This window comes from Microchirus variegatus, assembly GCF_963457635.1.
Source record: "Microchirus variegatus genome assembly, chromosome: 15".
Lineage (NCBI taxonomy): Eukaryota > Metazoa > Chordata > Actinopteri > Pleuronectiformes > Soleidae > Microchirus > Microchirus variegatus.
In genome coordinates, this window is record NC_139816.1 from 9,299,569 (window position 1) to 9,325,377 (window position 25,809).

The following is a 25,809-nucleotide window of genomic DNA, read 5'->3' on the forward strand; positions in this document are numbered from 1 at the left end:
TGTGCACATGAAATGAGTTTTTGTCCCCATGCCATGTCTTAGGCTCCGTACTTTTCTACCAACTCATAAGAAATCTACCAAACATTTGTCATTTCATGTGTAGCTGTTATTTGAATGTCAAGAATCAACAATCTACGCTATTGTGTGTATAAATGACGTTGTAGAACCGTAAACATGTCATAACTGATTCAGAATTGTCCGCTAAACCTGTAAATTGACAAAACTGTTCTTGTCTCTTTCTTCTATCTCTCCCTCCTTTCTGTCCTCCACCTTTTCCTTTCACCCCAACCTGTCTAGGCAGATGCTGCACATTTATGCATCTGGTTCGGTCAGAGATTTTCTTCCTGTTAAAAGTGAGTTATTTTTCTCTCCACTGATGCCCAGAGTGTTTGCTCATCGTCCGACCTGTTGGCTTTCTGTTCTCTCTATAAAATTGTTTAATATTTTTCTGTCTTACTATCTACACTGCCTTGAGAAAATGAGAATTTGCATTACGATAAATACGCAACGGTTTGTGCTATCCTTTCAGAAAATTCCAACTGATTCTGAAAGCTACGTGTAGTCATTGCGGTAATTTTATTCGTGCTGTTGCAGAAAGCCGGCGAATCAGTGTCTTTGTCGCCAGAATGGGGAAAAAGTGGGGGAAAAAAACCGCCTGTACTGTAAATGTATCAAATCTTCACATCCATGGTCACTTTTTACTTCATTTTAGTATTTTTTAAATGATGGTATTATTCCACATTACATGGACATCAATAAAAAAAAGCTTGCTGTCTTAATACTGAAAGAAACCAACTTGAACGCAGGAACTCTCAACTGCACAACCTTGAGGGGAATTATGACAAATTAAAAACTATTTAATATAATTAATGTGCCGAACATCACCGTTTATACCAATTATTGTACGAATGTAAGCGCTTTATCAGTTACTTTAAGTTGTAATCTTATTCAAACACGCACAACACCTCCCGCTGACACTTTGGCCCTCGCTTAATGCTTTTCAAAAGGCAGAAGATTTGCCTTTCAGCCGCCTCGGTGAAAAAATACCGGCGGCGGTTTCACACAATAACTGTACCTGTCTTCAACAAAGGCGGGGGAACATAAAGAAGCAAAGGGTAGGAGAGTAAACACTTTACATTCTGACACTCATTAAAAAACGGACAAGTCCACCCTTACCCAGGGGAGAGCACACGTCATGATATAGAGAGAGGCAAATACCAAACTGCATGGCACGGTATCAAAGGCATTTCTGCGGTCCAAAGGTCAGGTGATGGTAAAAGGTTGCTGAGAAACGGAGCTGCTGGATGGATCTTTCATCTGTGGGAGGCAGCTGGACTCTCCAAAGAGGCTGTGTTACTCAGGGCTGCAGGCACAGTGGGGCTGCTCCAATATGACATTTCACATCCAGATCTGCCACAGTAATGGCATTTCAGACACTTTTAAAACGTCCAGACTGGCCTTCCTGCACTGCTGAAATTTTCATAGGCTGCAATGTTTTTTATTGTTCGGATTTATTTAAGCGTTTGAAAGAGATCGGACGGGTTGTCATTCAGTTGTGGGGGAAAAGGCAATCGAATGGCCGAATGAATGGCTGATAGACGTATACAACACAAGGTTGGGTTGAATACATACTTCGCCATGATGTGACTAAGCCTCTGTGATTTCCTCTGAGGAGCTACATTTAAATGTGAAAAAGACTAAAATTAACATCAAATGCATTTTCCCCCCATCTTCCTGTGTCCACATGCCAGTGCATGATCAATTTGTGCAGCTCTTATACAAGGTTTTTAAATTTATCTTAACTTGAATGTCCGTCTCTAGTCTTTGGGAGAAAATGGTCAGCGTAGCTTTGCTTTGAAGTCCCCTCGGAAATGATTTGTCCCATTTTGCTCAAAGCAATTTGCATTTGCTGCTGCTTGCGCATGGTGTTTGTTGTTATAGGTCGTATACGCGACCAAATTCAGCCTTTGTTTGATTAAAGGAAAAAGCAAAAAAAAAGGCACTGATACTATATGGAATTAAATATCCAAGGCAGAGCTGGGTCCACCCCGCATTCCCTGTGACTGGACCCCACTGAGTCAATTTCACAAGATTAGGTTTCCACTGTACTTGAGCTCAGTATTAAAATGACGGGCGAGAACAAAAGAGCAGCGACGCAACTGATCGACAGAAAACAAACAGCAATTATTTCACGTTGCTCGCACCGCGTTTCAAACAAACATGCAAAAATAAATAAACGGCAATATTTTGTATGGGATTTCTTGCTTTACCACTTTTTTCCTTAAAGACACAACTGGGCAAATGGATATTAAATAGAGCAATACTGTGATATGCTTTCATCATACTATAATCATATGGATTAAAGGTCATATTCAACTGCAAAAATAATATAGAAAAGGTGACGTACTATGGTGTGTTTTCAGAGAAGCTTATCAGAACATTGTGCCCCCTGCTATAATTATGGTACAGGATATTAGAAAGAAAGCCTTTCAAATCCATTGTGAGAGGTCATCATTCCACGTGACCTTTCCTCTGAGATGAGTTCTTGCATCTGCGCCTCCGCACTTCGCCTTTGACAGCGATAACTGACCGACGACAGGATTAGGAACTAATGTTGATTTCAGCTCTCTGCTTCCTCCATGTCGCTACTGAATGGGAAAACCAGAGCCTTAGGTTCATGGGCGTGTAAAAAAAACACGGCATTATGGACACGCGCGGCACGGGGCAGCCACACACATAATATTATCATAAAAGCAATACACAATCCGTTGACATGATGCAGCTGAGGGGATTCTCTGCTTAACGAGTGCCTCTTCACATACACAATATGCCAGAGTTATCGCCGACATGAGACTGCTGTCAAAATGTCACCGAATCTCAATTTTAACTACCAACTTAATCACACGGGGACCGTCTCAGACCCTATGGAGCCCAATCCTTCTTGCACTTTATATGGAATTATTGGCTTGAAGACAATGGAAAATGATGGGGGGGGGATATACACTACTGTTCAAAAGTTTGGGGTCACTTTTTTCCTTGACTAAGACATTAAATGAATCAGAAACACACTCTATACATTGTTATTAATGTGGTAAACGACTATTCTATAGCTGCAAACGTCTGGTTTTTAATGGATGTGCATTCTAATGGTTCTAATGGTACATTGTGTTTGCTAATCGTGTTAAAAGGCTATTGGATGATTAGAAAACCCTTGTGCAATGATGTTAGCACAGCTGAATTCAGTTTTGCTGCTTCTTTATTTTTGAATAAAAATCATTATTTCTTATCTTGTCAATGTCTTGACTATATTTTCTATTCATTTTGCAACTGTTTTGATGAATAAAAGTCTGACTTTTAATGGAAAACACAAAAATATGGTACATGTGACCCCCAAACTTTTGAACGGTAGTGTATACTGTACAGTTGCTTACTTGCCTTGTATGTTAAGTAATTCTTAAAGAGATTTCAAACAAAGCAGGCATTTTTCAAAATGAAAGGAAGAAGGCGAATGAAGATGTTAATGTGGAGGCTGTGACAAATATATATATATATATATATATGTACGTGACAACATTTTCTTGGCTTCTCTCTCCCTCTCTCGTTGGGAGTTTTGCCATTGTAGCTGTCAGATCTATAATGTGCTATAATGTCATTTTTAATCCAGAGGAAAGCGCTGGCATGCATGCACTCGCCTGAATCTTTGTTAGCAGCCATCTTGACATCAATTTGTGCACGCAGTAAATGTTGTTTTGTAAATTTCGCAGTAAAGATGTTCGGCTTGAAAATAGCCACGTTTAGTCACAATTTCCCTGCCTTGGATTTGTTGTATTTCAATCGTATTGTGAAGGATTACGAGGGAAACATAAGACATGTTGTTTTTCTTTTCTTTTAGGGAGTGATCACAGCAATTACGTTCACAAAACATCTCTTTCTGAGCCTCCGCTTTTTTCTTTTTTTTTTTTTAATTCCCTTGCCTATTCTCTCCACACTCCCTACTGGTACCAACCATGCTGCGTGCATGGCTGCCAGCGTAAGCAACCCTTTTTCCTGGTGTCTGGTTGATGTCTCCAGCTCGGGGGTGGTGAGTATGTGGGGGTGACTCACTGACCCCCCCCACACTCGCCCCCTCCTCCTCCTGCACAGAGGAGAATAGGAGGAGGCGGGGGCTGCAGCAGGAGATGCACAGTTGCAGAGCGCTGTGCCTTTTAGGTGCAACGCTCGTCGAGGTGCCAACGTGCGGTGCGATTCGCCGAGGGTTGTTTTTTGGTCTCCACATTTACGAAGCATGAAAGTGTTTAATAATATAATAGATGTGCTGTATGTATCCAGCTTCAGTAGCAGAACGAGTAACCTGTTAGCGCTAAAGGCCATGTCAACTGTGAACATCCTTTAAACTCCACTGTAATCATAATAATATTCACTGCTTGAGACATATTATTTAAAGAAAAACAAAGTGCTATGTTTTTTCCCTTTAGGAAGTCGACATGCCTGTGATCTGTATGGAGTGGATATTGCGCGGCCTATTGATCGATGTCTCCTTCCCCCCCCACACTCTGACATTTTCTTATCCTTTTTCCGCATCTACTGCTATTGACATGCGTTCCTATCTGAACATCTTGCTAAGCTGTTTTGTCATTTGTCAGCTCTTAAATATAACGGAGGGAGGGGAACAGTTCTCAGCGATAAGGGCTTAATGATAGCGACCACACAGTGATGGTTTTTCGACAAGCAAAAAAAGAAAAGAAAAAAACGCTGTCTATAGAAAGCACAATGTTGAGGGTTTATTAATTCCTCACTCTACACCCTTTTATGGATCCACTAAGCCATTTTAACCAGGATATTTCTATTTTCTAGCGTGCATTCACTCATAACTGCGGTCAATTGACTGAAAATTTACTGAAAGCAGGCTTTTTGGTTTAACACCTTTTAAACTAATGTATCTGAAGAGCCCACTTCACAGCCTCTCCTGTCAAAAAGCGACTATTTTTTTCTCCCCACAACTTACGCTCAAAACTCTCTTGGAAACAAACTGGCGAGATCAACACGTCCACACCAGAGCCACGGATAATAAAACACCCCCTGAGTGAGTTTTCAGGGTTCGCATTTTGCCAACTCTTAATTTGCAATACAGTACAACGCAGCACTCGGTTAACATGAATTTCTACAAACGCAGTCTGGTGCAGATTTTCTCCCCATGAGGTGGAAGACAGATTCTTCCTTTCCTCCCTCCCTCTTTCCATCATCCCTCCCTCACCCTGGCTCCTGCAGAGAGGCTATTATTGCAGCTAATTATCTACAAATAGGCCCAATATGACAAACACAGCCCTATACCAGTGGCGGCTAAGCGCAGGAATCAGCCTGAATGAGAATAAAAGAACGACAAGGAGGCGAGGAGAGACAGACAAAGACCGGGGACAAAAGTCATAGTGACAGGAAAAAAAAAAAAAACCTGAACCAGAGATAATAATAAAAAAAAAAAAAAAAAGAACATGATAAAGACACAGTGTAGAAAAAGATGAGGGAAAATGTGCGACGAAAAGAAGATATAAGAGGGAGGCAGACGGGCAGAGAGAGTCTGTGGCACAAGAAAAGGAGATCGCATAAGAGATGAACACCGGGAAATGATCTTGTCTTGACAGAGTATGACGTTTGTTGCCAATGGCAACTGTCCTGCAATGCACAGACTACATCCATTTAGGTCCCAGCATGCATCATGATCAGGGCAGCTCAGGGGTCTAGGGCTGTCGGTCTCATTTCCATAGAGAAACTCATTTACTAGGCAAGCATAGAGGGCGATGACGCCTCAATGGGTGCTTGATTAGATCCTTACCTCTGATACATATGAATATTTATCAGTGTTGAATGAATACACATTTGCTCTCTCCTTTCATCTGGATCATCATGAGTGTCCTCCACGTTCTCCTCTTAATTTTTTTTCCCCCAGTGAACATGTCACACGAGCGTCGCCGCTCCCCCACAGAGCGACAGCACTCAAGGTAATCCGGTGATTGTTGCTACGTGGCGACGATCAACACTCGCTTTAGTTTTAACCAAACGCACCGGGGGCTTTTGTCTTTGTTGTGTTTCGTTTTGCCATGGCGACGAAGACCTATACGGGCGGGTAATCAGAGCAAACTAAAAAAGGGACGCAAGTGTGTGTGTGTGTGTGTGTAACTCATCGCTCGGACAAATTAGTGTTTGGCTGCACAACGCACACACTGCAGGTGTGATGCAGATGCCAAGGCCTGTTGAAATCACCGAGTTATTCCAAGAGCCTAAACACAGGTGACACGAGAACACCCACTCGTACACGGAGCTGAATAACAGACACAACTTACATCACTGACTCCAGCCTCCACAATCTTCAGGCCAGTCTCCTTCTCCAGCTGCTGCTTCTGTTCAACTGCACAGGGGAGACAAAAAAGCAGAGGAGGTGATGAGGATGAGCCGGAGATGACAAAGTAGCAGATTTTCTTTTTTTTCTTCACTTCCTTGAGGCAGAACAAGCGGCCGAAGTGAAAGTGAGAATGATGCAATGGATCTGGAACAGCGTGAGTCAGATGTCAAACGGGTCATAAGAGAACGTCCGATCCTACTCGCACAATGAGAACGTCTTAATCACGAGCGCAACAGTTTACCAGCTAACAGCAGTCTGTCGATATACTAAGAGTCTGTATAGCCACGATATTGAATGTGCGAGTCTGTACTTAGGCACAGCAGGGCTTTAAATTCAATATGTTAACACGCTCGTAATGACAAAGCTTACATGTTGGATTTATGCCAGAAACATGTGCTTAAAGGACATTTGATTTAATGCTCACCGTCACTGGTTTTCCCTCGTTTGCGAGAGCTCACAGGTGTTTTGTACACGACGAGGACACAGTGTGCTTGAGGATACATCTTTTTTTAAATAATTAAAACAACCGTTATGATGTTTCAGCTTGTCAGATGTGGATATTTGCTGGGTTACTTGCTCCGAATGAGAATAACAAGACAAAATACATGGTTTTCTGACATGTTATGGACCAAATAATCAAGGTAATATCAACGGATTCATCGATTATGAGGAAGTACAGTGTACAGAAGAGTCAGAAGGCTTCATCCTCCAGCAACCATGACTTTATCTGAATCAAATATTCATCTCCATCTGTCCAAATTTCCGTCTTGACCAAAGTGATTGATATGCCTTTCTCCTTCATAAATAAGCTCCTGCATGGAAAATAAGTGAAATGTTAATGTTATTCTCATAATATACGACACGTATTATGAGCCCAGAGCCCAGAGAAGATGCAAGAAAGCAGATGAAGTGGTTGTACATTCACTGGAGACAATAACCGGAGCTCCTCCCTTTGTTCTCGCAGTAATTAATACACCACCCGAGTTTGATCCTCGCATCTATTGATCTAATCAAATGTGGCATGCTATTTCCAAAGCTTTGTTCCGGCTGAAATATATTCTTATGCAAATCAAACGCAAAGTGAGGCAGTGTTAAACACCCATCATTCAAGATCACACATTTAGCCGACTTCTCTCCCCCCTCTTGGGCTTGAAGCCCCCTTCCTCACTTTGATGGCAACATTTACACTAAAAAACAAAATCAGAAGGGCTTTGACAGATTATGCCAAATTATGGACAGAGAGAGAGAAGAACGAGCATACTTTTAATTGAGTTTGTTAGTATGTGAATGTGATTGGTAATGGAGGGGGGGAGAAAGAGTGCGAGTTAAAGAGAGCAGGTCCTTTAAATCCCATTTCCCAGATGAAGGCTATGCAAATGACCCTGAAGAGCTGAACCCGCACCTCACACTCCAAATTTGGAAAAGGGCCTGTTTAATTAGTATTTTAATCTATCCCCGCGATTCCACTCAGTCCACAGTGTACGCGGCATTCCATCTAATTAAGCACGCTACTTTTAGGATAATCATCCATCTTCCCTCGCTCTTCCTCTGTCGCCTTTTTCCCTCTTTCTGATTATTAAAGATCCCGCAAAACTGCTGATCACCCCGTCCTCTCATCGCCATGGCAGCAAGAGGAACGTCTTATACTCTGGGTGTCAGCCACTGGTCTGTGAAGAGCGGCTAAAAGCAGGATGAAGCAGGCGGCGTGGGAGCTGAAAAGGTCAAATGGACGTCCGGCGACTGAGAGGAAAAGAAAATCATATGCCATTAGTGAAAGAAGTTTTTGACTCATATCATATTGTCGCCCCCGGTATTTAGTCAGCGACATATTGTTGCTCCACAGATAACTGCGGTACCTGCTTGGTGCTGCTGCTATTTTGGAGAAGGGGTAATGAGTGAGGTAATTGGGCCCAGCTGGGTGAGGGCGTAGGTGGTGGGAGGGAGGCAAAGCCGCTAAAAGGTCACGCGACGTTTTGGTCCTAATGAGGACCCCTCTGAGGTCGCGGCACATCGCGAGTCAAACTGCGAGAGATTAGCCTCGAAAATCAACGCGCGCGCGCACATCACATCGGCTCCCGGCTTCAGGTTTGACTGACAAGCTGACATTAACCGCCTTAAAGTGAAACCAAAGTAGCCCGAAGGTCAGTATTTACTCGTAAATCAAAGCCGATGACTCTCCAATCAAACGTGAGGGAGAGGACAGTCCCACTACAGCCACTTTAAATGTAAATACAATGTACTTCCCGAGCTCATTAGGTGGAATCTGGGTTTGCAGTGAGGGTCCAGCCAATGCTTCTTGTTCTGTCACTGAATGTACAGATAACAGCCCGCAGCGTCTCTGTCTGGTCACCCCTTATATTAACCTCCCACTGGAGCTCACTCTCTTCCTCTTTTCTCTCACAGACACACAGGATTTTGTAAGCTTCAAATTAGCCACCAAATACTCCTGACAGACTGTGGAAAAGAGATGTCAGCTCTCATTTCAGAGAGGCTCTTCCAGCCATTTTAATAGGCATTGTCTAATATCCAGACTTGATCCCTGCTGCTCATTTGATCTTTGCGGTGTCTGAGGCACATGGAGCCAAAAATCATCTGGTGTTCAAAAGACAAAATGACCACAGAAAAGCCCCCCCCCCCCCCAAAAAAAAGTGCTTAATTTGCCTTCTGTTGAAAGTCAACACGCGCAAGTTTGATAGATGATTATGAAAATGAGGATTTTCCTGGTGATCTTGGATGACTCGAGGCAAAATGAATCAAATTCTAAATTCACGTCTCACAACACAATCCTATTAAACTGCATTTGTTTCCTCTCGGAGTGGTTTACAGCTTGAAACAATCTCAGTTGCAGGAAAATGCATACATTTCTATATTTATATTATGTATTTTCATCGATTTCACCAAAGTCAGTTGTGACACGAATACGTTACTTTGATTCAATCAGCTGTTCACTGTCCAAAAATTCTGGAATTTAGGCCATATACGACTGAATTAGCATACAGCAGGGGTCTCAAACTCAAATGACCTGGGGGCCAACGTGCATCTATTGTGGTCAAGAGGGGGCCGGACGAGAGAACAAAAAGTGGGAAAAAAAACAACTGTTCGATATATTGCATCACGATATCACACGTATACTTAATAATACTATTTAGACCCCTGGCATACAGTAAATGTTTGGAGAGCTTTTATTGTGAAGCCGTCACAGGAAATCACTAAACATCACTAATCGAAAAAAACATTGCGCAATATGAAACTCTTTGATGATCTTTTCCCACATTTTACCACCATTATTGCAGGAAATACAAGTAGAAGAAGCCGCCAAACTCCAAAATAATTGACAGATTATCCGATTCTGTGGGATGGAATTGTTGCCTCACAAGAAAGAAGGTCGCTGGTTGAGATCCTGGTTTGACTGAGGGCATTTCTGGAGTTTACAGAACTCAGTAATTCACTGTTTTCTCATACAGTATATATGTGAATATGTTTGTTTGTCCTGTGATGGACTGGTGATCTGTCCAGGCTGTGACCCGGACTTTCACCCTACGTCTGCTGGGATTGGCTCCAGCTCCCTCGTGACCCTCATGCGGAGGAAAAAGAGGTAGACAATGAATGAATTGTTTGCCTATAATAATGGACTGAAATCTTAAGGATAAAATATCACCTGTAAATTATTTTTTGCAGAGAACAACCTTCATTTTTTTAAAAAGTCCACAAAGACATTTGCTTAAAATCGACATCACCTTGTCACCGCTTAGCAGCGAACAGCTTCAAAAGTCACCAAGGACTCCACAAAGCGGAGGAACGAGGCCATTTTCAATTGTCAGCCCGACGCAGAACGATTGGAAAATCCTGCCGCCGTCTTAGTCACGAAAACTAACGAGCGAAAAAGACAGAAAATGGACTGATTTTATGCGACCTTTAAATCGCTCTGAGCGTACGCGCACTCGACACAAATTATCTCGTGGCAAGCTATAATTTGATTAAAATGTGGCTTTTCCTCCGCCATATGCTGCGATTGCACACGCCTCATCATAGATTCTAATAGTAGTTCAGAAATGATTATCATAAAGTCATCAGAGCTTAAAGTCATGAATATATATATTCTTTTTTTTTTTTTTTTCTGATATAGGACAGGGCTGTTATTGTTAGACGCAATATAAATTCTGTGTCGGGTGACAAATCACCCACTGTAGGCTGTAAGTATTTTGTATTTTCAACAGCAGCAGCCGCCACTGCAGTCACATGATTGTAATGTTTCCTCTTTGGCCTAACGGGGGTATATAGTTGACAAAATACATATTTCACCACACTCTGATTGATCTGTTAATATTGAATAACATCCACATCCATTCCATCTATCTCCCCCCCCCTCACCCACCCAACACCCAACACCCAACCCCCGCCGCTCCTCAAGTCGTCCATTCACCACTTCCATCTCTCCATCCGTCACTCCAAACAAACAAAATGAAAGTGTTTATTGCGGAGGAGGGCTGGTGCACACGCCTCTCCACAGCCCGTTAGCCTTATCAGCTGGCAATCGCTCCGATATTAAAGCTGCCATTCCGCCCATCACTTTCCCCTCGCACATATGATGGCTGTCTCTACCTATCAGAGAACAGGGAGGGGAGGAGGGGGAAAAGAGAAAGGGAGACGCACCTGATCTCTGCTGCCAGATAAGATGCACAAATGTCGGCAAATGACATTTTTAGACAAAATCCAAGACGGGGGGGGGATCAAAAACAATAATATTCCGAGCAGCTATATGTGATATATATATAACATGTATATGGCCTCTGTTAGAACCCCCCCCCCCACACACACACACACACACACACACCTGCCTGCTGATACTTATCAAAATGTAAATCAGCTGGTGGATATTATAGTTGCTTTTATAAGGATCTTTTTTTTTTTTCATCTTGTTGTTTTTCCAATTCAAGCAGAGTTTCGGAGAGGTTTCGTCACAGGCGAGGTTCTACAGCCCACTTGTATAAAATTACTTTCACATAAGCACCATTTTTTTTTTTTTTTATGGTCGGGATAAACATCATGTAAACAACTTAATATAAATTTCACCACACACACACACACTCATAACCCCCCCTCTCCTCCCCTCCCCTCCCCTCCCCCGTCAGACAATCTCTGGGGAAAACCTTTCTCCTCTGTCTCCTGTTCATGCATATCAATTGTTATTCTGCTTCTATCAATTGTTATTCTGCTTCTTGAGTTCAACAACCCAAATCAAAAGACCAGCAACACAAAAAAAGAATCAAAAAATGGCAAAAGACAAGAAGGAGCAACTAAAAATGGTACTAATATTGTAAAACCATATACTGTTCTTAATTCACTCAATTGTTTCCACTCATCGATTAACTTTCAGCTGAAAGAATAAAGAAAAATAACATCCGTGCCCCCTCAAATGTAAATATAAAGACTAACCCGCGTTAGTTAAAAATGAAAAGTGTATTTTCCCTGACATTTCTCGCAGCGTTTGACAAAATAATTAACCTCAATGTAAGATTAATCAACAAGGAAAACAACTTTTACCCAAAGCCCTAATTTGATTTGCGATGATACAAAAAGGCTAGAAATGTAACAGTTAATCAGTATTTGGCATTTTTGCCTTTACAAGATTAGTCATTTAGGGAAAAAAAATAAATCATGCTTCATTAATTTCCTGTCAACTGACTAATCAAGTCTGCGCTGGATTAATACGACATCTCTCTCGCTGGAAATGTGGCCGTCTTCCCCGCCGACTCTGCAATACTGATATCTGGAAATCTAATATAATTAGACATAATTCAATAATAAAACACTATAGTTCAGATTAATCCCCATAAGCTAATATGGGGGGTTGAATTAAGCCAGAATAATTCAAACTGAGCAGAAGCCAAGCAGCAGCCTCGCTCCTAACAAACCCAACTTGATGATTGCAAATGACAGCATTACGCTGTAATGTCCAATCAGCAGTGCCAATCATACACCAGCGTGTCTGTCACATGGTCGGACCATACTGTGCACAGCAGGGGGGGGGGGGGGCTCCTGGCTGTCTCACTGTTTATTCACCCTGATCGATTGTTTCCTGTGGATAAGCCAACAGTCCTCCCCAACAAACCAACTGCTGTTATTCGGCATAAATCAACAAACCGCGAGCCTTTGCTCGCCGAATACACGAGCGAGCGTGTTCTTCTAAATGACATTAGAATAGAAGAATAAACGGGGGGGAAACAACAGCCTGTCGCTCTGCAATCAGCAGGTGCATCAACACGTGAGTTTGGTCAAATACACACACACAGTTGCAATGACTGATGGCAAGAACAAAGTGGTGTTTTCAACAGGTCTGACTGTTCACATGTATCTGCTGTCAGTGTGTGTGTGTGTGTGTGTGTGTGTGTGTGTGCAGCTTGGACCCTACTTGCTATAATGACATACGTAGAATTCATACGGCGATCAGAGGTAATACTGTGATGCCAGCTGCAAATAAATCAATGTATGAGCACTGATTTGTGTAAAACTGTGTAAAAATGCTGCTGATCAGATGATGGCAGCTGAGGAGGCGGTCTCTAACGTCGTGTGGAACCGTACTGTATGTATTTTTATGCGTTTCCATTAGGAACGGCGCCAAAATAACCGAGTACCCTTCATTTGGGGTATACCAGAGTTAATGGTACGGTACAGTATGGGTGGAGCTAGAGCCAAGACAGTCAGCAGCTGATTGGGCGACAGAAAAGTCTATTCTCATACAAAGCCTGACGTCTCGTTGATGGCACATGGCCATGGGGCACGGCATACAGCCCCACTTACACTACCATTGAAAAGTTTGGGGTCACCAATACAATTTTTTTGTTAGTTTTCCATTAAAACTCACACTTGTATTCATCAAAAGAGTTGCAAAATGAATAGAAAATATAGTCAAGACATCGACAAGATTAGAAATATTACCTCAGAAATATTATATTATTCAAAATAATAATTTTGCCCTTCAAACTTTGCTTTCCTCAAAGAACTGTTTTCAGCTGTGCTAACATCATTGCACAAGGGTTTTCAAGGGTTCTCTAATCATCCAATAGTCTTCTAACACGATTAGCAAACACAATGTACCATTAGAACACTGGAAAAGGGCCTCTATACACCTATGTACATATTCCATTAAAAATCAGACGCTAGAATAGTCGTTTACCACATTAACAATGTATAGAGGTTATTTCTGATTCATTTAATGTTATATTCACTGAAAAAAAGTGATTTTCCTTAAAAAATAAGGACATTAATAAGTGACCCCAAAACTTTTGAATGGTAGTGTACCAAGTACTGTTCTCAGTCAAAACGCAAGCCTGACCGAGGGCTTTACCATTCCAAACTGAACTGTACCGTGATGTCGGCTTAAAGACGGCTTAATTCATTCCTGTATTTCAGGAACGTCTGTGAAGGTTCTCAGTCCTCCAGGTCATCGTCATCTTCACTAGTTAGCTGCAAGCAAGTGGGCTTCCTTGAGTTAGATTGAGAATAGAAGTAGTGTCTGCAACTTAATTTAAGCAAGACCCATTAGCCTACAGCTAATTACTTACTAGCAGCTCAGCAATGTGGTCCTCAAACTACACTGCTGAGGTTCTACCTGGAACTATTTGCTTCTGAAAAACCCTTTCCCGAAGAAAGGGTTTTTCAAGGGTTCTTGGCAACACTAATGGTTCCAGTAAGAACCATGTTGATCAAGAGAACCCTTTAATAAGATCTACAGAAAGTGTTGGGGACATTCAGACGCGTAGTTGTACAGGACACACGTGACACATTTGTAATTGCATGCTGTCTTATTAGTGGTTCAGTGCTATGCCTGTGCTGCACATGTACAGATGCAGACAGACACACACACACAGATCTGTTTCTTTGCCGACTGGTTGATTAATAGATTGTGGCTGCTCTGACACTCTGTGTAGAATAGGCATTTTGCGTTTGATAGGTGCTGACACCAATTCTTTACGGACTGCAGGAGATCAGGGGAACAGGAGCAGCATTGGCAAATGACTTGGACAGCAGGCACCTCCAGATGTGGGAGAAACCAACAATCCCCCCCCCCCCAGCAATGTCACTCTGCATTCTCACCAGGACACGTTTGCATCACTTACGGCGCCTTTCAGAGATGACAACCTGCAGATGTGTGACGTGCATGAAGTAAATTACAACTGATCATCGCTCCGAAGAAACGGATAGGTCTGTGGTTAAGAGCTGATAATACGCTGAACAAAGCACATCTGATGTCTTCCGGGGTCCAGAGTCTTTGTGTGACCTTTTATAATAGCACGAGGCTTTGCTGTCAGAAAAACCATTAAGTACAATCTTCAGGAAAACTTAAAGTCTTAAGGTCCAGCGTTGTGACATCTAACGGTGAAACTGCAGACAGAGGACTCCTCCTCTTCCTCAACCCCTGGCTTTCTTTAAGTGCTTCAGGTAACTATGGTGGCCCCCGCATACCAGAAAGGATGGAAACCTCTCTTCATTCTTCTTCTGCTTGCTCCATTGTTTCCTCCTTCTTTGTCCGTTTATGTGTGCAGAGTCATTCTTCTTCTTTGTTTGAGCATTTGAAACAAACACTCCTATGGTGGCCTCCTTTAAAGCACGGCCCCTGCCTTAAGTCCATGTTAAACTCTAAGGCGATCACAGCCAAAATGATCTCTATTGTGAAGCAATTATACACAAACATACTTATAGTGAGTGTATTTTCAGTCTTTCACAGCTTACATTACGGCCCATCTCACAGCCACAAAACCCATTTTAACTCGTGTTGAGTGTAAAGTCTTATAAATATTAGAAAAACAACAGCGTGTTTCAATTATGCAGTTAAAGAACTGCAAAAAGAAGCATTTTATTGACGTTTATGCTCGTTATAAGAACGGAAAACAACACAGAAGGGAACACAACGATGTAGATGCTTCTCTTATTTGTGGAAAAAAGGAAATACTTATTATACTTATATGTTTTAGACACAAGTTTGGGGAGGTTTTCAATATCACTATTTGTGCTCATGGATGAGAACGGACTCCTGATGGGCAACATGTTCACGATCAGCTATCAGGCATTTGATTATGGACAAACACAAACCTTTATCAGCTATTTCAGCAAGTTCTGTGGACAGGCAGGAGAGGAGATGTGATAATAACCTGGAACTGAGATTATCAGTAGTTATTTCCTGTTTTTCAAAGCTATAAGGAGCCACTGTAGATGCACTGAAGAAGAGTTGCGGATCCTTGTGCTACACGATAATCAACACGGAAGGAAAATACTGGATACATTCACATCCACTTGTTTAAAATAAAATAAAAAATGTTTCTATGTCTGAGAAAGATGCTCCATTTCTTTCCCTGGATATTTGTGCAAAAACAAGATGAAAACATCTGGAAGTCTGCCACTGACTGAAGGGAGCCTACTGGGGAAGTGCTTATTGGAGGAAGGGATAGTGAAACTGACACACACACACACACACACACACACACACACACACACACACACACACACACACACACACACACACACACACACACACACACACACACACACACACACACACACACACACACACACACACACACACACACACAGCTTCCCCACTGAGGGAACTCTGACAGAAGCAGCCCTACCTGTCACTGTAGCAGCAATTATCCTGCAGGCTCCCTCCACGGACCGTCTCCTGCAGGTCTCCACATTGCTAACCACATCACTGAGCACACACATACTGAGTATGCACACTGACACAGAGCAGGGCACACCACTGCACACAACACTGTACATATATTCTCACACACACACACACACACACACACACACACACACACACACACACACACACACACACACACACACACACACACACACACACACACACACACACACACACACACTAAGGGCTGCACATATACTTTTGTGCGTTTCATCAGCGATTCGCTCCCCGCGAGTGGATGCCTCGAATGAATGGTAATGATGTGTTAGTGCAGACTTCCTGCTCAGGCCAGGAGAAACAGACATCATTATGTGTATGTGAGCGCTAATGCGTGTACGTGCACACGCCTCCTCCTGCGTTATAGACAAATGCTTTATCAAGACTAACTAAGAAGTCCCCGAATTCAAACGTCCTTAATTCTACATAAATACGCTAAAGCTGTCATATGAAACACATATGGACAGGACACAAGCTCCAGTGACTCAAGGGGATAATAGGTTGTGGACACCGGGAATAAAAAAAAAAAAAAGACATGCCCAGAAGGACAGGGTGTCCATTTTGGCAGCAGTGAGGTCTTCCTGACAAAAACATTGATCTGTTTCACGCTGGCTCACTGGAGCTCGTTCCATGCAGGAACCGGGCCGAGTCCCGGGAGCAGGTTGATCGTACAGAGCTGTGAAGGGTGATTTCAGAGAAAGAGTAAAAAAAAAAAAAAAAAAAGGAAGTGAGAAGAACTCAATGTGACCTCATTAACGCAGATTTGTTCCGACTGTCATTAGGAATCACAAACGCCATCACTCAAGTCACAAATATGAGGCACGGGGAAAAAGATGAGAGACAGGGTGGGGTAAGCAGGGGGGGGGTGGTGGTGGGGGATGAAGTCGGGCACTGACAGCTAATCAAGTGGAAGTGTTCTGTAAACAGAATCTATAAGAAACGATCTACAGATGCAATACAGCACGGGAGAAACGATTCCACAGGTTGCATCTGTGCAAGTGTCTTATAACGAGCCACAGTTACATTTTATTGTCAGGCGACTTCAATCGGCAAAGTCTTACTATGTTCATGTCCTAACCTCACCAAAAACCTTTAGCACAGCATTCAGGGATGATAAAATAATAATACAAATAAAGGTTAAGATTAAAAGATTAATCCAAGCCTTTCAAAATTTGAAAAAACTTATGAATCACTGCGGGTAATAAAAAGGTTCTTTTAAGGAGCGTTGCCAACAATCGCGTTTATACCCGACACAAAAATCTGCAGCAACTACTTGTGAAGGCCGCGCGTGTGTCAGCATTTATTATGAAGATGAAAACTATTCATAACTACTAAAAAAAAAAAAAAAAAAAAAACTGCTGAAAAAGTAAAGCCTTGAATTTCCAGTGACCTTGATCAGCAAAGACACTTTTATCTCAACTGATCCAATATTCTCCATCAGTGAATCCCATTGTTATTTCCTCGGTGCGCTGTTCTTTGATTATATGATTTTTTTTCTCCCCCCTGCTAAATAAAGGAGAAGAGAGAACAAACGAGTCTCGATGAATTTACTCTTACGCGAGGCAAAGCGAAAATGCAGCTTTTGCTTTAAATTTTGAAAAAAAAAACATGTATTTCCTGTTGGTCAACTGACTTGAGTGAGCTTTATATCCAAAGATAAAGGAGTGTACTCTTAATGAATAGACGTGACAGAACGAATCAGAGAGAGAGAGATGCAACGATTTTCGAACCCAATCCTCCCCCACCAACAACAAACCAAAGTGGATGGTAAATCAGTCCGCTGAGCTCCTAATGTGGTCCTGGCAGAGTATAAATTCATCACAACAGTATAAAAATATACTTGAAAGATGCATTGATTGCAGAGCTTTCGCTTGTTCCCTTTATTTTTTCCTCGCCAGCCTCGCCGTTCAGACTAATGCACTGTCTGCGCGTCTAGATTAAAATTTCTGAGCTATTCGAGATGCTTTCAGCTGAAGGAGGCTATCGAGCGAACACGTTTTTGCTGTCGGTGGCCTTTAAGTCAATCCCTCCAACCACACCAGCTACAGATGTTAGCGTGGAGGACATATTCTCTCAGCCAGTGGATAAAGTAACCCGGGAGCTGGCTGCTATCGCCCCCCCCGCCTCCCTCCGTCTCTGTGAAGCTTCCTGGCTGCTCTTCTCATCTTAGTGTTAATCTCAGCGCCTTGCTTTTTCCTGTGTACAGCTGGGAGTGGTGGGTGTAAAATGAAAGTGTAACACAACAGCTTCGCGCAGGTGTCAAAATGAGAAATATGACATTTCCCTTCTGAGATTTTATTAGGACTGATATAATTTTTGCAGGCAGCCTACCTGATGTGTCACTGGGCTTCTTCTTTTTTTATTATTACTATTTTGCTTCAGACAAAATGTGATAATTATCATTATACGTTTACAGCAGCTAAAGGCGGTTTGTATAAGGATGGAATTAATCGTTGAATAGTTGAATTTTCTCAATTAATCGATGAATCTTTTGGTCCATAAAATGTCAGAAAACGTTAAAAAATGTCGATCAGCGTTTGTCAAACCTGGATATAATGAGGTTCTCCAATGTCTTGTTTTTGTCCACAAACCAAAATGATTCAGTTTTAACGATTTCTTTGTTATGTGGAGCAAAGAAACGAAGAAAATAATCACATTTGAAGGCGCCGTATGTAAGAATGTGGCCAAAAACGGTTTCTACATTCAAATTCAAAATACCGAGGTCTTTTAGGTTTCATTTTCTGACGTAACTGGCAACCCGTGGTTGCTCGGCAGCTGAGACTCTACTGACTGCAATGATTGGTAGACGGCGGTAGGTTGCGCCACATGCCAAAACATGATTTCAAAACATAAACATGATTTGCAGTCTGCAAAAGATTTTTTTTTAATGCGAACATTGTGTCTGTACTGTTGTTGTTGGTGAGTTCAGTTTGTTATATGAACATTATTCCTGAGTCTCTGTGACATATTAGGAGGATTTTTATGGCCAGTTGCTGTAGATTTATTACATAATGCACCTTTAAGAAGCCAAAAATCATCAGAAATCTTGTTTTAATCATGAAAAAAGCGTCACACGATTATTGTTTATCAAAATAGTTGACGATTAATTTAGTTATTAATTGTTTCAGCTCGAGATGGAATACAATTCTAAAGAAAAATCAAAATGCACATTTCCCACGCGTGTGTTTGCGATTGTATAATCTGAATAAATAAAAAAGAATTCCTTTAAAGATGCGTTCCGAGTCACAGCATGGTGATTAAATCCATACACTAAAGACATGCTCTCTCTCCAAACCCTTGGTAATGTGAAATCTGAACTGCTAGAGATAGGAATGGCGAGGCGGCACAGGCGCAGCCTCCCTGTCTTTTTTTTTTTTTTTTTACAGACACCTGTTGGGCTGCATGGCTCATCTCCCGCTCATTTAGCCGTCTGTCTGGGCTCCGTGGGGCTGATTACGAGGTAGAGCTCATCAGTCTAATTAAAGCCCCTGGCAGGTGACTTTAAGGAAGTTGTGTGTGATTTGTGTAGGCACTGTAAGCTGTTACGTGACACAAAAAGGACAAAAAAGTTTGTGTTTTTAACGACTGAGAATTAAGATGTCAAAGCGCTCTTATTAAAGGTGTTTAAAATGCTGAGTGCTTACTTTCGCAGCTTCTCCGGTGAACAGAAGGTGCCTTGAGGAGGTTTAACAGTGTATATATATATATATAAAAATATAGTTAAAAAAAAACTGTTTCAAAGAAAAATCTAAAGCGGTGACAACAAGTCAAAAGGGAAGAGGCGACATCGCAGCGAAACATCCTCTGGTAAGAATATCAACTGTCAGATGAGACGGGCCACGGTTCTATGGAGAACGCTTTCAAAGATACAGCAGAGTAAATGGAAGATGAAGTAAAAGCACAATTTATGACAGGCTGAAAAAGAAGACAATCTGATATATATATATATATATATAAAAGAGAGGGTACAATGAGAGCGATACAGAGGGAAAGATATCAAAGAAGAGTTGAGAAATAAGAACGAATCTACAGGAGGGAAACAGGTTTTCCAGGTAGTGTGTCAGCCACTAGTAAAAGGTCAGTAGTTTGCTGTTCGCACATCCAGGTGCTAATGCAACACCTCTCACACCTTCGTCAGTCGCCCGCATCTGACTGTCCGCAGCTCGGTGGGCAGAGCGACTCTTGTTTGTGCTAGAATAATATGCTGTAATCCCCTGCCTCAGATGTGGCTTTAACACAGGTAATTGGACGCGGAGTGTGAGGAAGCCTGTGGCTTGACACACACCCACGAACACACACACACCACAGTGACAGTGGAGTTGAGATTCAAAATAGCAATAGAAATGTTCAGAACATTAAGATAACTTTAACTTCACTTGTTCATCAAATACTATTGCTTTACACTGGTTTCCACCAGTTTGAATTGTTAAACATATTAGTATTGTGTAACAACAATAGTCCTTTTTCTGGCTTCTTTTGCCGTGTTTCTATCTATTTCTATTGGTAGTACTGTTTGGAACAAAGAACAGTCTTAGCGTGCATAAGTTAGCAGGAGGTTTGATATTCGCTGGATATTCGTTTTCGAAAGACATTTTCTCAATCAACAAATAGACATTTTCCCATTCTGATTGCTGTAGTAGTTGCCAATGGTAGGCAGCTACTTACTACGGGTGACGTTTTGTTGATATGTGCCATTATTGTTGAAATAGTATGAAATTAAATATTTAAAATATTCACCAAAAATCAACAAATAGACATTTTCCCATTCTGATTGCTGTAGTAGTTGCCAACTCTGTAATAAAAAAAAAAATTACTTGTTGACGATGCCTTTGGTGTGATTTTCAGAATTATTCCCACCATGTTTCAATGAAAGTAACCTTTAAGTAGCAGCCTACCATTGGCAACTACTAAAGCAATCAGAATGAGAAAATATCTTTTTGTTGATTTTTGGTGAATTTTTTAAATATTTAATTTCATACTGTTTCACAAAAATGGCAGATAGCAACAAAACTTAACCTGTAGTAAGTAGCTGCCTACCATTGGCAACTACTACAGCAATCAGAATGAGAAAATGTCTATTTGTTGATTGAGAAAATGTCTTTCGAAAGCGAGTATCAAACCTCCTGCTAACTTATGCACGCTACAGTATCTTTACTTGGTAGGAGGGCGGGGTGTCAGCTGTACTCGATGGACAACGACATGAACAACACAACGGACAACACAGGAGGACGTCCAGCAGCTTGTCTTTTTCTGCTCGGTTTGTCAACTGCCGTGGGTCTAGCTCCACCCGTACCGTACCATTAACTCTGGAACACCAAGGGAAGGGTGCCAAAAAATTGAACAGTTGGGGGCCAGTTATTTTCCTTTGGCTTTATCATCTGGCCAGAAATTAGCCTCCAGTGGCAACGACCAATATTCTGTGCCGGCCAAGTCTTCTCTCAAAAGTCCAATTAGGAATGTCAGATGCCAGAGCATGCGCACTCACTTCTTGCTACACCAGCGCTGCCTCACACCGACGCTGCTCCTGGCAACGTTTTCGCTTCCATCGCCACAGCCTACACCTTTCTAGTTCAGAGTCTAACAGTCTCAAAGGTTTAGCGCAGGGTTTCCTACACTGCAGAGCCTTCAGCATTTACCTTTGCTGCAAGAAATGGTTTAATTATGACAAAGGCATCCCTGACTAAAGAACTAACAAAACCCCCAATTGCTGGTTCGACAGAATCAGACTACACAATTCCAAAGAATCTTAAGCATCTGGCATTTTTTCATATGTGAATTAATGTGTGCAAGAACAAATAACTTTAAATGATATATATATATATATATATATATATATATACATATATATATATATATCACAACATCTTTGCAGATATAGCTGCAGGTGCAGTATTTAGACATGCTCTTCCTCTTCTCTCCTGGAGAAACGCGATCATACATACATTTCCCTTTTCCTTTGTGTCATCTCAAGTCAATCTGAGGTGGATATTGGACTTAAATTGAAAGCGGCTGTCCCTTAAAGAGAGGTTTGAGATAGAAACGAGTTCTCACCTCCTCAGAAAGCCCTGGGAGACCCCGGCGTTCCTCTGTAGCCTGTATAGCCTGATGCATACAGGCCACTGACCCATGACAGTCGGCTGGTATCGATTTAAGAGGAAGGCACAAGACACAGAGGGAAAAGAAAGAGAGCTGGGGGAGGGAGGGAGGGAGGGGTAAAGGAAGAAAGTGTGAGGTGACCGGGGAGTGATATCCTCTTTTAAAAGTTATCCATAATTCATTGTCTTTTCTTTCTTTCTATCTACACTTTCTTTTTCTCTTAGATGAGAGCATGGCAAGGGAATGCTCATTTTTAAGGGGGGATTAGTGGTGACCTACTTTAAAATGCAGCCCTATGGTACTTGTTTTAAACACACACACACACACACACAGGGCTGAAAGATGTGGGGAAAATATGTAATAGTAGTGTCAGAAAACCGATGTAGCCTTTAGCTGCTACTGCAAAAACATGGTGGTCCAAAATGGCAGCCACTGTATAAATAATGCTATAAATATAAAAGGCTCATCTTGGGTAATTAAAAACAAAACAATTCCTACATGAAAGGATAAACACTTAAATATATTTACGACGAACTGACTCCGACATGTGTGCATCACATTTTTTGACTCATTGGCACTGAACATAAAACTGACAGTAGGTCAATCACTAATGGCTCAATTTGCAATCATTTGCAGTTTTGCCAATTACACGCTTTCAAATAGTGATTTGTGCAGCTCCACACACACACACACACATGTAGAAAAACCAAATAGCCCAAAAATGTCAATGTGTCAATTCCTTTAATGTTGCAGGAACAGTCTAAAGCAGGGGCCTCAAACTCGCCCTGGGGGGCCCCCCTAGTCGATGTCCTGCGGTCCCTACACTTGATGTTTTGATTCTATTTCATTTCTGTTCTGTCTGTTTTTATTATTTACAGAGTCAGTCTCTATCAAAACAAACACTTTTACTTTGAAAATGGTGTCCAATATCTTCCTATATATTTATTTAATTGCAACATGGATTATCAACATAGCATTTTAATCGGTAATCCCTGAACAGATGGACTTTTTTCACTTGACCAGGCGAAAGGTTCACTGGCCCCCAGGGCAGATTATGTCACCATAACAACAAAATGTGTCATAAATACAGAAAAAAAACAACATATTACATGCATAGTACTGAGTGCCTGGTAGGAGTGGCTGCTCCTACCAACATAGCCGCTACTTGTTTGACTCTCTTCTGAAAATCCTGGGTATTTTTCCCATGCGTATAAAAGCCCAAGCCCAAACCCAAATGAACTGATCCTTTCAAACAAACATGTATGAAAACTAACCCACATGCACACAAACAGGCTTAAACGAAACATTTAGATCAGTCACCATTCTCAGTTTCACTCTGCACATTAAACACCTCAGGCATAAAATATGTTGAATCGACTAAACTCTATTAAAGTTGTCATCACATTCGTCTCAAAAACTAAACACTGGATTATTTTATTTTTTTAAATGTTCCAGACACAGATCTTCTATACTGCGACCTGTGCTACAATGAAATGTTTACATCTCCTCTACAGCATTTATAAAAAGCACTTGATGACACACACACACACACACACCTGTAATTAGACCCGATGAATAATCATTTTCATATCAAAGTTTTCAGTTCATACGAGTGCAATTTGCAAATCATTAGTGCCGCGATTGTAATTCCATAATTAACGTCTCAACAAGGTGTACGCAGTTAAAAATTCAAGTCAGTGACCGTGAGTGTTAAGCTGGCTGATATGACGACCGTGGACCGCATATTTATTTACTCAGCAATCGCTAATTCACCTTCATTTTGTGTTCGAGAGTTGGTCAAAGAAAATTAAGCTCTTTATGTACTATTAATACCAGTGATTATTTCTCTGAGGGAGAGAGTGCTGTAGCTACATTTTTTAAAGAATGCTAAATTGGAGACTTGGTAAGAAAAATGGGACAATGTATACAATAAATGGCACTAAAACACTTGCATTTATCCTCAAATAAGTTTTTATCTAGACTTCAGCGACTCTCCAGGACATGGCGGTGCATTAGAGTGCACACGCCACTTTGAAATATACAGTATAGACGACTGCCCCCCCGCCCCCCCATACCCCCCTGTGCAGAGTCAATTCTTCGGCTTTGCACTCAGTGGTGGGGGAGTTTAAATGGCATCTATATGACAAGATGCACAGAGGCTGCATGTAAATACAGCTGCACCGTGGGCATATCGAGGCTTCTAACGCCTCTCATCATGATGACTGCTTTTAAAAACAGACAGCAAGAGGGAGAAAAAGTGGATATTTATGAAATGTTTTTTGAATAAATTAGAAAGAGTTTATTTAATGTTCGTGCTGCTTCCATAGACGTATATACAATATATATATATGTACACAAAATGGATGGAGTCTTACGGTTTTCCTCAGTGAGGTCAATTAAGGAAGTAAGAAAATAAAATACTCTGCGGGTAAAAAAATAAAATAATAAAAAACTTTTTTGGATTGCATTCCTGTTTAGAGGAGAAAAAGACAACATAGTGTGGTACAACGATATCAGAAATGATGACCTGTCTACCCCTACATTTTTAGAAATAAAAGTGCTAAGTAGAACCACCAGAAGGTTCCACCTGGAACCCTTAGTGTTACCCTTTTAAAACCCTTTACTCAGGAAAGGGGTTTTAAAGGGTTCTTTGGATCAAAATGGTTCTTACTGGAACCATTAGTGTTACCAAGAACCCTTTTAAAACCCTTTATTCGGGAAAGGGTTTTTCAGAAACAAATGGTTCCAGCTAGAACCTCAGCCCTTGTAGAAGGACCCTTTTGAAACCCTTATTTCTAAGAGTGTCGAGAAGATCACATCATGTCATGAGTTGTACTGTCTTTACATAATTGAAAACTTCAAAATCAAGTATTCCATATAAATAAAGTGTGGTACATACTATGCCATGTGATTGACAGCTGGTATTGTCCTATATGTGCTTGGTTTCAGGTGAAATCGTGAGTCTCACTCACTCACTCATCTTTATCCTCCACATGAGGCTCACACTGGGCACTGGTGTCAATCCCAGCTGACATAGGGCGAAAGGCGAGATAGAGGCAAACAACCATTCACTCTCAATCTCAATTCAGAGTGTCCAATTTGCCAAATAAATCCTAAAATCTCAAGACTTCAAAATAAAAGTCCAGATTCAGTTGCCACTTGTAGCTTAGTTGCTCCACTAACTCAAAAACAATCCTGTAAAACCTGGAGCGTGGACTCTCCATCATTTCTGCTTAAGCTGAAATGCATGGCTGCCGCGATCTGCATTACGAGTAAAATACGGGCTAACGTGGCCTGTGAGAACACAAACAGAATCAGAGCGATCTACGAAGGAAGAGTAAAAATTGAACAGCTGTGTCTTTCTTTCTTTTCTTTTTTTTCAATCTTTCAAGCCCCGTGCCAGAGAAAGCTGGTGCCTACACACCTGGACATGAATTATAGACAGGTATTTGGACGAGGAAAGGTGGACGAGGAAGAGAGTGGTAAAGGAAAATAAGGGGATATCGGGTGGATTTCATGTCTTCCCCCCATCTGGAGACACACACATGGGGCTCTCTCCTGGGTCAGCCATCAATTCACTGCCAATAGCTGCAGTCAAGACACAACAGTA

General features: G+C 41.6%; 1 protein-coding gene across 1 annotated transcript in view; it reads right to left on the reverse strand.

Moving 5' to 3' along the window:
• Nucleotides 1-25,809, reverse strand: part of ptprn2 (protein tyrosine phosphatase receptor type N2) — a gene marked incomplete at its 3' end in the record, with an annotated part of 141,392 nt that overhangs the window by 43,815 nt on the left and 71,768 nt on the right. Inside the window, exon 11 of the mRNA XM_083901992.1 lies at nt 6,339-6,403. Coding sequence (XP_083758118.1) covers nt 6,339-6,403 — 65 coding nt within the window. The remainder of the gene's footprint in view (nt 1-6,338; nt 6,404-25,809) is intronic.